We start from the raw sequence: 14,945 nt of genomic DNA, 5'->3' as shown, positions 1-14,945 counted from the left end.
TTGAGTTTTGTGGGAAAAAAAAAAAAAAAAAACAAAACAAAAAGAGTTTTGAAATATATATGTTTACCCCCCTTTTTTTTTTTTTGGGGGGGGGGGGGGGGGGGGGGGGCGAGATGTGAAAATAAGGGTAGGGGCACGGGGGGAAAAGAAAATGGTTGGACAAGACAAACGATGCCAATGTGATATTCAAAATATTTATAGATTTGTGTGATAAGATTCTCCCTGATTCAAATTCAGATGATTTAAAAACATCTAGTGTTCAATACTAAAATAATGGAGTTGTGATAATGCAATGCCTTTTGTTTGAAAGAACAGATTGGCGCTCTTTCTCTCCCTCTCTTTGCCATGTCACATCTCCTCCCCAAACTCCCCCACCGCACTCTCTCTCTCACTCTCTCCGAGCCCCAACTCCCAACTGAGAGAAAGGAGTGTGTAAGAGGAGGACAATGGCTGAGCAAAAGCAGCGCGTGCACACCACTCCTGCTATGAAAAAGAGGCGGGTGGCTACCGCAGCTGAGGACCAGCCCGCTCACATGAATCGGGTGGTGTTGGGGGAGCTCCCGAACATGTCGAACGTGGTCGTATCGGTGGATCCGAATACCCGGGTGAAATGTAAATCGAAGGCGATGGACAAGAACAAGGGACTGGCAACAACCTCAGCAAAGACATCAAAGGAGATTGATGGGAAGTCGGATAATCCGCAACCGCGTCGAGCTTATCATGCTTTTGACAATTATGAGTATCTTCGCAAAATTGAGGTAAGTGGGTTTTTATTACTTGACTCGCAGGTTATTTGATGGATGTTGTTTTGGTCAATAATCTTTTCCCAAGTACTAGAAATGTGGTTGGAATTGCTTGCCTCATAAAATATTTAGGTTTTGCTTCAACGTTTGGCCGGGACGAACTAGAAATTCTTGTTAATATGAAAGAAAAAGAAGGCGAAAGGTTTAGTAATCTTGAGTAGGCTAACATGAGCATAACAATATAATACACAGTTAAGTTGTAGCATTTTGAGTCAGCTTTTCAACGCCATCAAGTTTACTTCAATCAGAACTCGGAATTAAACGTTATGACCATTTTAGTCCGGTAAGGTCAATGTTGATAATATAGACAAGCTTTAGCAAACATATGTTGGATCAACTTTTTCACCAACTTAACCCAAAACCAAGTATATTTTGACATTGAATTTGCCGAGACTAAAATCCTAACAGCATTTATTCTTCAAAAAAATAATTACCAAACAAGAAATTGGCGCACAAAGTGACCTTGCCTTGTATGGAGCGGTTCCGGTTGTAAAAGAAAAAAGAATTTGGTGGTGTTTCAGATGGAGCCAAAGAGAAGGCCGTTACCTGACTACTTAGAGAAGGTTCAGGAGGGTGTGACTGCTTATATGAGAGGAATATTGGTGGATTGGTTGGTTGAGATTGCAGTGGCAAGGAAGCTTCTTCCACACACTCTGCATCTTTCCATTTCATACGTTGATAGATTCCTTTCCTTGAATGCTGTCAATAAGCAGAAACTTCAACTGCTGGGAGTTTCTTCAATGCTCATTGCCTCGTAAGCCTCCAAATCCTTGAGAAATGTTTATGTAATTTCAGTTTCATTAGTATGTGGTTTCCTCTTACTCACGAATCTTGAAAAATGTGTAGGAAGTATGAAGAGATTAGCCCTCCGAAGGTGAAGGATTTTTGTGAGATATCAAATAATATATTAACTAAAAAGGAGGTGATTACTTTTAATTACTTCATCCTTCTTTCCCATTTTGGTCTTAGTTTTTCATTTTTACTGGTTAAATGGTGATCTTAAAGGTGGTGGAGATGGAAGTTGATATTCTCAACTCCCTCAAGTTTGAGATGGGCAATCCTACTACAAACACATTTCTAAGGCAAGGATACTGCAGAAATACGACTACTTTCCTTATAGCATGTTTGAAATTGTATTTGAGAAATAGATTTTTTAAGTCCAAAAACACTTTTTGAACCTTTAAAAGTTCTTTCTATTTTTTTACCAAACGGTATTTTTTTTTTTTTTTTTTTTTAATTTCAAACGGACTTTTTGAGTGTTAATAGCATTTTTAAGCTCCTCAAACGTCTACCCAATCAGACCTTTAATGTTACCAGATAATTGACTCATTTGGCTGACTCCAGCTACTTTTTTTCCCATTTTGGTTTGCAGAAGCTTCACTCGTGTTGCTCAAGAGAATTGCAAAGTAAGCCAAATCTCTCTCTCTCTCTCTCTCTTTGACCCTTTGATGAATGTTCCCAGTTGGAAATTGACTCAAATTGTTCTGAGCTTTCTACAGACTCCCAATTTGAAGTTGGAGTTCCTGGGCTGTTATCTGGCAGAGTTGAGCTTGTTGGATTACGAGTGTCTGCAATTTGTACCTTCCTTGGTGGCTGCATCAGTCATTTTTCTTGCAAAATTCATGATCCAACCAAAGATGCATCCTTGGGTAAGAGCTCGATTACTGACACTTACTGGTAGTGTAAATTTTATTTGGAAAGTACTTACAAGTATGCTTTTTACAGTGCCCTACATTGCAAAAATATTCTAGATATAAAGCAGGTGATTTAAAGGAATGTGTTCTTATCATACATGACTTGTATCTTGGTAGAAGAGGAAGTTCTTTTCAAGCTATAAGTAAGAAATACAAGAAGCATGAGGTACTTATGGCTAAACATTTTGTAAATGAAGTTGATATAAATTTTTATGGAAAATTGCACAAAACCTTCGCGAACTTTTATGCATTTTGAAAGTACCATCGAAGTTCTAAAAACTCTCAATTAAGGGTATCGAACTTTCAATTTTTTTCAATTACTCAATTTCGTTAGAATTTTCCGTTAAATTTGGTCAAAATTCCCCTGTTTTTTATTAGAAAAAAAATTAAAAATTAAAAAGATTCAGGCATTTATTTTATTTATAAAAAAACATCTTTGCAATTTTTTTTAATAAAAAATTGGTATTTTGGAAATTTTTACAAAATTTAAATGGAAAATCTTAACGGAATTAGGTAATTGAAAGAAATTGAAAGTTCGATACCCTTAATTGAGAGTTTTTAAATTTTGAGGGGTAATGTCAAAACGAATGGAAGTTAGGGGAATTTTGTGAAATTTCCCTTATAAATTTTTACTTTGTTGAAACTGTAGTCTAATTTCACAGTTATTTTCTTGGGAACAGTTCAAATGTGTAGCAACTATGCCTTCTCCAAAAATACCAACTTCTTACTTTGAAGATGTATAAGAATGACAGATTGGACTTGGGTTTAATTATGGATATCCTATTAGTAAAAGATTTGGGTGTGGGATGGAAATGGTTAACTGCACTGGCTAATGTTGATTGATGGATGGGTCCTGTGGGAGTATATTACTTCTCATGAAGACAGACAACGTGGTTGCAGTGGTACCAGGTTTTGGGATGGCTAAATTTCTGGTGGAGAGGATGGGCCACATTCTAAATGGTTAAGCCTTTGGTTGATTATATGAAAAGTGTTATGATAATACAAGACGAGGAATATGTCATGTCGACAATTACCTATTTTAATTAAGAGTTTGAGTATGTAGCACTACGGTGCAGTGTTTTATGGCAATAAGTCTCTATTGCCATGGTCTATTAAAAGTATGGGTTTATAGTTTATCTCATAATACTGTTAGTAGTTTATCTTCAAGCAATTGTAGGAGTTTATCTCCATGTTAGAGTTGGAGTTTATCTCCAAGTCTTCTATTTTGATTCATGTACTGGTTGAGTCCTATATTTAAAGGGTGATCAATTAGTAAAGAAAAAACATAATTAATCCTAACCCTTGAGTTTAAAAAAGGGTTTTAGATTTTCTCAAAATCTAAAAAGTCTAGGTTCCTTCATAAATTATTCACGTAACAAAAAGTTGCTCATTTATGTCTTGGTTATATGAAGCATAGTAATAATAATAGGAGAAATGCGACACAGTACTCCCACTCTTACAATCTAATTGTGGTTTTTAGTACCACTTCAAAAAAGTGTGCATTTGAGAATGTGTAGTACTTCTCTAGTACTATTTGGGTTTATGCCCTAAAAACTAATTTATGTTGTATGCCATTTTAGTTTATTAAATAAAATTGTTTATTTGATAAATTATTTCGAGAACATTGGGCATATTACCATATATGTGTGTATAATATTCATGTATGTCCTTGAGATATATTGAATATGACTTAAGTGTGAGTCATGAGAGTATCACAAATAAGATCTAAGTCATAAACTTTGTAACTTACAAATTATAGTTCGTACTCGGTATGAAATTATACATTCTATTTTGTAAGACTATATAACATATAAATTGTAGTTCAAATGAACTGGAGAATATTCAGTTAGTTATAGTACAGAGATATTTTTGTCTTGGGATAAAAATACTTCTCTACTATAACTAACTGGACTAACTGGACAGTTTAAATGAAATGGAGATGATCCTAATTTGAGATACATATACTTCGGCCCCCTCAACTAACAACCATTTTTAATTTTGCCCCATGAACTGACAAGTGTGACACTTAGATACATCAAACTACCATTTTATTGTAATTTATTCATTCTATTAGCATTTGACCAAAGTCTTCCCAAATTACCCTCGTTTTGATTAGTAAAAAACCAAATCTACAGATTAACAATTATTAATTAATAAACGATTTTTTTTTTTAATTTATTTATTAAAAAAAAGTTGAAATAATAGGGTTGGCTCAATGGGTTGGGGGTGGCCACGGGCCCACGATCCACCCCCTAGCCACCATTGGTTTTAGGTTTTTTTTTTTTTTTTCTTAAAGTTTTTTACTATTATTTTTTGTAAGTTTATTTTATTATTATTGGTTTTAAAGAAATGAGGAGTATTATAGGAAATTTGACAGAAAATGTAGCCACGTGCATGGCATTTGACAACTTTTCATCCAAACAGACGACGGACTTTAACAAAGTGACTCAAATGTAATAAAATAGTAGTTTGATGTATCTAATTGTCATACATGACAGTTTATAGAGCAAAATAAAAAATGATTGTTAGTTGAGGAGCAAAATATATTTTTCCGTTATAACTATTATTAATAAGAATAACTTGAACTAACGAATAATTATAACATTGACTCTCAATCTTAAGAGGAATGTGAACTCAATGTTGAAGTGGATGTTACTTTAATACATTTAGGAGTGAATTTTTCATTGTCAAGTTCTCCGTATATTGGGTGATCACATGTAGTTTGTGGAAACACTACTCCTCAGTAAGGAATCTATAATTCTGTCAACATAAATCTTTGATATAAAAATCATTTAAAATTTAGGGCATAATTCGGTCCCAACACCTTTTAGATGCGCAGACCTTAGTGTACGTGAAGAAATTAAAGGTACAAATAGGCCAACACAGAATAATATTGATGCCCAGATAAGCTTTGGTGGCGTTGGTGGCAAACTGAAATCAATTATTATTTATTTTTGTTGTAAAGTTTTGTACTTGATTCTCTGTTTGGCTTCTAAGAAACCTAAGGAATTCCTTTCTTCTTCTTCGTCTTCATTTTTTTTTTTTTTTTCCACATTAGATATCCATGATTGCTTATTTTCCTACCTTTCTTTCGTCTACCAATTGACGCAACTGAACATTACTTACTAATTTTGAGCTGGGAATAATTGGAGAACACTCCCTGTCACTTTTGTTTGTAGAAATAACTGAGGAAATTAAAGAGAAGGACAAATATTTTAGATTTATATATTTAGAGAAAAGTCTACATTCTCTCCTTAAACTACCATATAATTAACAATGTTCCCCAAAACTTTTAATTGAGACAATGTTCCCTCAAACTACTAAAAATTGTCAATGTCACCTTAAGGAAAAACTTCACTTACCACCTCTAATTTTTTATACTTTTACAATAATTAAACTTAAAAAAATGTCAATTTAGGGTTACTACTTTTCAGAAGTTTGCAATGTCAATCTTACCGTCAAAATTCAGCGTTAAATCAAACATTTGATGAGTAAAATTCCCAAAATACCCTTAAGATGTTTATAAAAGTACAAAAAGAACCTTAAATTTGGACGGAGGTATTTTGGGGATTTTACTTCCTCCGTTAGAATTTAACGCTAAATTTGGACGGGAAAGTTGACATTGCAAACTTCTGAAAAATGGTAAGCCTCAATTGACACTGAAAAAGAATTGCAGGATTTTCAACAACACTGAAGAGTTGTTATGGCAAGTATTAGGTATTGAAGTTGTAACTTTGTGCCTCTTTGGAATTGCCGAGGTTGAAGAAATGATGTGGAACACATTCATGGATGCATGTGAGCATGTCCTAACAACTACATAAATTGTCCTCAATGGGTAGCTCAATCGGTTGAAAATTACGCTTTATGAAACGAAAGTCATTAGTTCGAATCTCCCCCTCCCCCTCTTACGTGGACATGTCCAAAAAAAAAAAAAAAAAAAAAACCCTACATAAACTCGTAACGAATCGAAACGACACCAGTGTTGTAGGTGAGTACTGTTGCCATTTTCTTAAAATCCAGCCCAACAAAACAATCGAGGGAAGTTATTTTGTAGCAATATTTTTACATGTGTTTTGCATGGAAATAACATTTTGTTAGCATAAACCCTTCTTTAATTCCCACCACATTTCCTGCAACTTTTTCCTCTCCATCTCTCTTTCTCTGTCTCTGTAACAAATCTCCCCAATATAAAAATCCATTGAAAGAAAAAAAAAAAAAACCATTGGAAAAGATGACTTCTTTGAGCCATTTTCTTTTTTTGTTTCTCTTCTCCTTCTTTCTTCTAACAAGCTTGGCCTCCTCTTCCACCTCCCTTTCAAGTAAATTCTTTTTCCATTTTCTATATAATTTTTTGACATATTCTTTATGAATTCTTGATTAATAACATAATTAATTGGCGAACATTATTTTCTTTTGTTATGATTTTTTTTTTCTTATTTATTGTTGCAGACGAAATATTTGAAATATTTGAATCAAGTGGATCCGCTGGTCGTGCCCTCCTTCAGACAAAAAAATGTACCACTTTCTATAACTATTCCTGTTTTGTTTTTCCATTTATTATGGTACTAGTAATGCAACTAATTAAAAACATGTGCGCTAATTGTTCTCAGTGGATTGAGATTCGGTCCAAAAAAAAAAACAGATGGGTTGTGAATATTAGGGTGGCCGAACCTTAAAACATGTTGACAAATACTTGAAATATAAAAGAAGGATAATGAATACGTTTTGTTCTTGAATTATTAAAATTTAAAGTTTGGATTTTAAAAATTTCACATGCCATGCAATTGGATCCTATGTTTATTTACATGGTTTCATTTTGATAGTTGACTTATACCTTTTATTGAATTGACGTGAGAATTTTCTTTTATGATATGTAACCATTTAAAGAAAGAAAAGTACACGCATCTATTTGACCTTGGTCAATGCTTTATCTTGCTAAAGTATTAATTAATGGTCTTTTTAGGTTTGTATTAGAGAGCTTAAAAAGTACTTTTAGTACTTAAAAGTCATACTGAACAAAAGCTGGCTTAGTTAGTAAAAATTTCCAAAAGTAATTTTGACTTTTACTCTAAAAATGGCTAAAATGCACTTTTGATAAAAACTTAAAAATAAAGTCTTTGCCAAAAAAACGCTTTTTGATTTAAACCTTGACTCCATTATTCAACCCCATTTAATTAAAATTGATCTGCACGTACCTATTCTTATCAGCTTAAGCTTTTGAAACAAGTGGTAATTTAACATATCTTTCATTTCTCGACCAAAAAGATTGTGATTAAGGAAACAAAAAAAGGTATCATTTATATATTTTCATGTTTCATTAATTATGTGCAGCATGCAGCGTAGAATTTGAGTTTCAAAATTATACAATCCTCACAAGCCAGTGCAAAGGACCCCAATTCCCGCCGGTAGCTTGTTGTAACGGTTTCAAGGACTTTGCATGCCCTTTTGCGGATGCTCTTAATGACATGGCAAGTGATTGCGCCATGGTCATGTTCAACTACATCAACATATATGGAAATTACCCACCAGGCCTGTTTGCCAACGTGTGTAGGGAAGGAAAGCTTGGTCTTGATTGCCCCATTGTACACGAAGCCACAAATAATACAAAACTAACATGAAATGTACGTAGTTTGACTTATGAGATAATGTGACAAGTGAACATGATTAGTATGTATATTATATATGTGAAATAGGCATTAGATATTCTAATGCCTATTTCACATTATCATGTTCTAAATTGTTTTACTGCTCCATATTATGGGATGTGGGTTTATTTACATAGCACCGGCATTTTTTCTCGGGGCTTTTCTCCCCATTATCGGTGCTTATAAATTGTTTGAAAAACGCTAAACAGAGAAAATATCACAATTTTATGCGGAATTAATGGATATTTAAATCTAAGCAAACAATCACAAAAAACAAGTAAAATCAAACACAAAGATTTTGGTGACGAAGAAGAAACCTTTTAGAAAACGTTTTAAAAGTAAAACCTCTCCGGGACAGCCACACTCAAGAAATCACTATTAAAAGATTATCCAGAGATTACAGATACTAGGAACACTTACAACCCTTTGCAAGACCTTGGCTCTGTAAGATCGACAAGCCTACAACTCGTCTCCTTGCCCACAATCTTCTTCAACGTGATTTTCCTTTACCGAACCCTTCCGATAGACTTCTTAACCGTAGATTTATCAAATGAATAACTAAAACTCTAAGAGATTCAATTTAACACTCACCACATATGATCTCTCTTAGCACAGCCTCCGATGAACTCTCTAGGATAAAAATTTGTGCATCTCTCTTCTATAATAATGTATATATATTAGTACATCAAACCCTGGATTTGGGCTCACTAAAAACACGTTTTTGGGCATAATAAGTACGGGGTGTCCGGACAGGTTAATGGGCTGTTCGAACAGGGCCTTGCGGAGCAAAAACAGAGTTTTTAGAACTGTTGTCCGGACAGGGGGAGGGCCTGTCCGGACAGGGAATGCAAAGGGTGAAAATCAGCAATCATCAGCAATCTAGAAATTTCGTCGGTCCTTGATCAACAACTTCGATTGATAGGTGTTTGTGGTTCGATTGAGCTGAAACTTTACAGCGACATTCATGACACATGAATCTACATTGTGAATGGTGAAGATTTGATTTTAAGCATTTAATATCAAATTTTGAGCCCATAAACAGTAGCCTTTGCATTTTGGAACCGAATTGAGCCAACAAAAATACTAACAAACTCTCCCTTTTGCAATTCGGTGACAAAACCTAGCAGAATCCAAAGACAACAAAAATGTAAGATATACATGATAAACGGTTGTTGTCAATCCAATTTTCTCCCCCTTTTTGTCACAAATTGACAAAAGAATTCCTAAAACACTTCACAAAATAGTAATGGAGAAATGATTTATATTGAGCGTACCTTTAGCCTAGGGTTCGTGGCTTTCTTTTTAGGGCTGTTACCGGTTAGAGCATTCACATCTAGCTCAGTAAAATTTTAGCTAAATTTAGCCAAAATATCATTTTTTTTTTCCTATTTTAGCTATCAACTTTTTTAAAGTACCTACATCCAGCTCAGCATTTAACTATTAACTTTTAATATTTTATTTAAAATTTTTTATTTTTTATTCTTTAGGTAGTTCTACGAGGGAGGAAAGAGAAGTTTAAATGATTTTTAATTAGAGGGGAGAGGATGAAATGATTATTTTATTAATAAAATTATAGATTGTTGAGTTATAGTGCTCAACAAAGTTGTTGAGCACTGTAGCTCATCAGCAAACTCTTGGCTAGTTTGCTGAGCGAGATGGGGAGTGACTTTAACACTCTGGCTTAACAAAATAGCTAAAAAGCTACTTTGTTGAGTCGGATGTGAATGCTCTGAGCAAGTGTTCCCAGCAGGGAAAGTACAGGGAGGACGAGCCACCATGGGGAAAGTCGTTGATTCTTGAGGGTGCCTTTCCTTTCTAGTATCGTCTAGATGGATCTTCCCTTTACAAGGTACGAGATCTATATTGGGAAAGTAGTCAATAACTTGTGTACTAAGGTTAGCCTACCATATATGGGTACATCGGCCAAAGGTGGAGCCAGTAGCCCACGCCCAGTCTGATGATATCACTTTGAAGCCATTGAATAGTCTTTTCGAGGTCATTTGTTTGTAGAATACCCATCGACTAGCGTAGAACTTGGGAGGTCACTCAATCCTTTTCATTGATCGAGGGCTTATGGGCCAAAGGTTAAAGGGGTCTGATAGTTTGTGGGCTTGGAAAGGAGCCAAGGGCATATTAGAGAGCTAGCGGTATTACCCATCATTAGTAATAATAATAGGAAACAAGTAATAAGACTCTTAAATAAGAAATGAGTACAGAAAACACTTCGCATATTGGTTCAGATGCAACGTCTGAACATTCGAGCAAAGTTAGAACGATTCTAAGTAATCATTCTAGAACCTTTGGACCCCTTTCTAATGATCCATGAAAATGATCTAATTTGGATCTATCATTAGAATGGTATAGAAACCATTCAAATTGCGACAATTTACATGTGAAAATACTATGTCCAAAACTTAAAAAATCTTAGGAAAACATGTATAAATGCCCCTTTAAACCCCTAAAACACCCCATTTCACTTGCCCACAAACCGAGAGAGAGAGAGAGAGAGAAAGCTATGTGAGATTTTTATGAGGTATTGGAATGAAGAAGGAAGGAGCTTCACAACCAAGGGTAAGAACAATAACCCATAACTCTTATTTTGTGCTAATCTATGTACTTAAGTATATACTTATTTATAGGTATGCTTAGAGTAGTTATATGGTAGATCAAGTTATAAATGGAGTTTTCCTCAAAGTAAAATTGTGGGGAAAATACATTTTACCCCTGAAGTACTAATGCATTTACGTTTTAGCATCCAATGTTTAAAAATAGACGATCATCCCCCTCAATCTTTTTCACGTTGGCAAAAAATACCATTCGTCCATCAAACCTGCCTATTTGGACGGAAAGCAAAACTTTCAAAAATGCCTTCATAGGGTAAAGTGTAAACATAAAAATAAAATAAAAAATAAAACAAAAAGCCTATGTAAAAAATAAAAATTAGAAAAGAAAAAAAAAACTAGACCGAAACTTCATCAAATCCGCCTATTCAGACACATGATATGAACAAGCAGAATTCAAAATCAAAGAGTCTACGAAAGAATCTGTACCTAAGGAAACTTAAAGAACATTTGCGCTACACTACTAACCTCACTATCATTGAACTTACCATTGACCACACCGACTAAATCTATAGAACCTTTCTAATTCATCTTATCTTCCAAGTCTTGTTTCATTAGCTTGCAAAATCTTATGTAGTGCCTTTTTTTGTGACAATAATAACAATCCACATCTTTTGCATCTAATCGAAATTCTTCACCTTGTGCCGATCATGACTAAGACCAAGATTGCTTACCTCAGCCATTCTTCCACTTAAACTTATCTCTTTCGTGTCTTGGTTCAAACCGTGCCACAAGTGCATCGGCCTAATCATTAACAAGTTTCCTCTGCATCTCATGTGACAAGAGAAATCTAATCATATTTTCAAATGCCAGAGTCTATTTCCCATACAACAATGTTGTAACCAATTGATCATAATAGAGTGCGAAGCGATGCCAACAGAAGTATCGCTTTATCTTCTTCTTCAATCTCTACTCTAAAATTCAACAACTATGTATTCAATATATTGAATTTGTTGAGGTGCTCCAGTAGATTTGTATTTTCCTTCATCTGTAAACCATATAGCTGCTTCTTCATGTACAACTTATTTGTCAATTTTTTTGCCATATACAGACTCTCCAATTTCTGTCAAATCGACTCTTCTTTTTCCTTATCAATAGCATTGTGAATGACTTCATCTAACAAATAGAGACGGATCACGCTGTAGCTTTTGCCTCCATCTCTTCCTAGTCATCATTGTCCATCTCTTCGGGTTTCTTCGCATTTCCCAATAAGGCCTTGTAGACTCATTTCTGAATCAACAATCCTTCATACTCCTTTGCAAAAGAAAGAAATTGCTTTTCCCATTGAAGCTCTCCATTCATACTTGATACTCGCCATACTTATCGTTAATTTGAATCCCGAACCGTAGTTCTAATACCACTTGTTATGCCAAAAGATAACAATTACGGTAAATAAAGCAAGACAATGACACACAAATAGCACAAAGATTTAAGTGGTTCCCTCATTGTGGGGTACGTCCACTGGTGGAGGCAGTCACGATGAAATTCACTATGAAAGATGGAGTACAAAAATATAGTGGAGAGAAAATTACTCAAAACCCAAAACCCCAATACACTAAAAGACACAAAAGAGAATACTAAAGAACAAACTTATCTTTTGTTAGAATACCTTGCTGGTCACTCTATTTTTCTTTATTCCACATTAGCACCCTTTGTTTTTCTTTCTCGTTTTGGCTCCTCCAAAACCAAGAAAAAAAGCACACATGCAGCTCCTTTAACTATTAGACAGCAACCCACATTCTCACTATGTGGCTCTTTTCTTTTTTTTTTTTTCATATCATAAAACCAAGTTGAAGTATGCCTTTTATAATGGCTCAAAGTCGGTGTTGAGGGAGATACAATTCGGTGGAGGAAAGGAATTCTTCTCCTACTACAAGTCAAACTTTGAGTTGTCTCCAAACCCAAAACAAAGAGTAATACGCAAAACCAATTCCAAATAGGAGAAGGGAATTGCATATTTTAAGTAACCCACATCAACAAAGGGGCATATCATTCGAGAAGAGTTGTTTCGCACAAATCTTGGGTGGAGAAACTAGAGAAAGAAGAGGTAGAACGTGTGGCAACATAGCAAAGAAAAATTTTGACTACGCAGAAATACAGAATTTTTTTTTAGGAGAATTCCCTCACCATTCTCAGTTAATTCGAACTGCTAAGGAGTCTATGGAAGATTTTAATGCGTAGTACAAAATGTGCAGACTATTTGAGAGCAAAACCGAAATACAAAAGTTCCAAAGTGGATGGCTCCACCTTGTGGCATGAAAAAAAAAAAAAAAAAGGATTCAACTATAGACAAATCAAGGAAGATAATGGGTGTAAGAGTTATATATTGTTAGAAATCAAGAGAGGAATGTGTTGCCATCATTCCTTAAAGCATTTCATAGTTGATCCAATTGTTGCGAAAGCATATGCAACTTGGAAGGTGGTGGAATTTAGCAGAGATTTGGGTATCTTGAATTATTATAATGTTGGAGGGAAATGCTATGAAGATTGTAAATGCTTTTTGGATGGAAGAACAATCTTAAAGTTGATATTGCCAAATTAATCGAGAATGCGAAGATACTACTTAAATGCCTCTAATCATGGAGTGTGAGGCATGTTAAGAGGGACAGAAATATGGTTGCTCACAGGTTAGTGAATGTGGCAATTCATCAATCTATGGAGCAAATTTGGATGGAAGATTACCTAGTTTTTATTCATAATATTATATGTACCAAGAAAGTTATGTTATTTGATATTAATGAAAAGCTTGTAATTTTCACTCAAAAAAAGAAGTGATTTAATTCATTTTAAACCCTATTAAATGATTTGATAAAATGTTATAAGAATAGGACCTTTGGAGAAAAACCCTAGCAGAGAGCGCCGCACCCCCCTCTCTTCCCGACTCGCACCCCTTTTTTCTTTTTGCTTACTTTTCTTTTGTTACAAGCTCAAACGCCATTGCGTTGGGTGTGCCGTCCACCATTTCTATCGTGTCTTTTTCTGAGGTTGATGGGGCTCTTGGATCGGATTGTTCAAAGCTCGATCTACATCCCTCTGTCAAACCCACCTCGACATGCACCCCTCCATTGCGCGAACCGGCCCCACCCGCTTCCAACGGCACCTACTGCTTCTGATTTCGGCAACCCCGCGATGGATCGTGTGCATGCATGTGATTTTTTGCGATATGGCCAGAATCATTCGACAACCTTCCTCCGGTGGTGTTTTGTGGGCTTTTGTGCATTTTCCTTATTTTCCCTGTATTTTCCGTTTTCCCTATATTTTGTGGTCCTGGCCTGTTTGGTTGAAGATGTGAATAATTTCCTGGCTTGCGAATCCAAGAGGATGAGTTTCGGAAGGAGGATGTTGCTACCTATGTATCAGGTTGTGTCTGTCTGGAGTAGACATGTTGTTAGAACTGAAGATTAATCATGGGTTGGCGAATTTTGATGTCATAAATAGGTCTTGAAGGTCACATTGTTATGTATTTATCTATGATTTGTAACCTTGTAACTTCGACTATGATTTTCTCAGAGCTTTTGCTCTGTGATGTAAGAGCTTTATGCTTATGGTCCTTCATCAATTAATGAGAATAGAATGATTTCCCCATAAAAAAAAAAAAGAAAGATAAAATGTTATATGCTTGGACTTCTAGTAAACTTTTTTTATAAATAAAATGTTCATATTTTTGTTCCCCCAAAAAAAAAGAGAAATGCTTATTTATATTCTAGCGTACATTTTCGGTGGATGGAACATGCCAACTCAATGGAAATATACGCGAAATGAACCACAAAATACAAAGAATTATTTATTAAAAAAAAAAAAAACAAAGTGTTAATGCAAGCTGACATGGCAAGATCAAGGTTATATATCTTGGACATAAATTAGCTACAAATTGGTTTATAGTTAATTTATACAATTTAGTCTAATAAAGTGAGATGCATTTTTTTAGCATGTGAGAAACTTTTTTTTTTTGAATAGTATATGCTTTTCACATTTTTTATAAGGGAAATCATATACAAAATTCTTAGGTCGACGCGTTTTTTTAAAAACTCCCTGGGTATTTTTTTTTGAAAATTTAGTCCCGGGGTAACTCGAAACTACAAAAAAACTCCCTACCGTCAATTTTTGTTAACTACCGTTAGTCCACTCAAAACTCACTGTTTTATCTTATTAAAATATTAATTTTTTATTAATTTAATTTTA

At 34.8% G+C, this 14,945-nt stretch overlaps 2 protein-coding genes across 2 annotated transcripts; both read left to right on the top strand.

The window, feature by feature from the left end:
• Positions 1-271: 271 nt before the first annotated feature.
• LOC132180549 (putative cyclin-A3-1) lies at positions 272-3,616 on the top strand. Its single transcript, XM_088516585.1, has 8 exons — positions 272-758; positions 1,325-1,557; positions 1,650-1,725; positions 1,809-1,885; positions 2,176-2,209; positions 2,303-2,452; positions 2,529-2,663; positions 3,178-3,616. Exons 1-8 carry the CDS (start codon positions 447-449, stop codon positions 3,238-3,240), a joined length of 1,080 nt encoding a protein of 359 aa, XP_088372711.1. The 5' UTR covers positions 272-446; the 3' UTR covers positions 3,241-3,616.
• Positions 3,617-6,728: 3,112 nt separating this feature from the next.
• On the top strand, positions 6,729-8,115 carry LOC132181755 (GPI-anchored protein LLG1-like). The gene is made up of 3 exons (XM_059594993.2): positions 6,729-6,816; positions 6,947-7,012; positions 7,829-8,115. The coding sequence occupies exons 1-3, from the start codon at positions 6,729-6,731 to the stop codon at positions 8,113-8,115; spliced, it is 441 nt and encodes a 146-aa protein (XP_059450976.2).
• Positions 8,116-14,945: the final 6,830 nt, after the last annotated feature.

Source organism: Corylus avellana, chromosome 5, assembly GCF_965113065.1.
Source record: "Corylus avellana chromosome 5, dhCorAvel1.hap1.2, whole genome shotgun sequence".
Taxonomy (NCBI): Eukaryota; Viridiplantae; Streptophyta; class Magnoliopsida; order Fagales; family Betulaceae; genus Corylus; species Corylus avellana.
This window is presented reverse-complemented; position numbering and strand designations above follow the sequence as displayed.

What these genes read in the sequence shown, in the direction of transcription:
- LOC132180549 (XM_088516585.1), top strand. Translation starts at nt 447, where the DNA reads ATGGCTGAGCAAAAGCAGCGCGTGCACACCACTCCTGCTATGAAAAAG. An exon ending in AGTATCTTCGCAAAATTGAG is followed by an intron (nt 759 to 1,324) that starts GTAAGTGGGTTT and finishes GTGGTGTTTCAG; the next exon opens with ATGGAGCCAAAGAGAAGGCC. An exon ending in TTGCTCAAGAGAATTGCAAA is followed by an intron (nt 2,210 to 2,302) that starts GTAAGCCAAATC and finishes AGCTTTCTACAG; the next exon opens with ACTCCCAATTTGAAGTTGGA.
- LOC132181755 (XM_059594993.2), top strand. Translation starts at nt 6,729, where the DNA reads ATGACTTCTTTGAGCCATTTTCTTTTTTTGTTTCTCTTCTCCTTCTTT. An exon ending in CTCTTCCACCTCCCTTTCAA is followed by an intron (nt 6,817 to 6,946) that starts GTAAATTCTTTT and finishes TTATTGTTGCAG; the next exon opens with ACGAAATATTTGAAATATTT. An exon ending in CCTCCTTCAGACAAAAAAAT is followed by an intron (nt 7,013 to 7,828) that starts GTACCACTTTCT and finishes AATTATGTGCAG; the next exon opens with CATGCAGCGTAGAATTTGAG.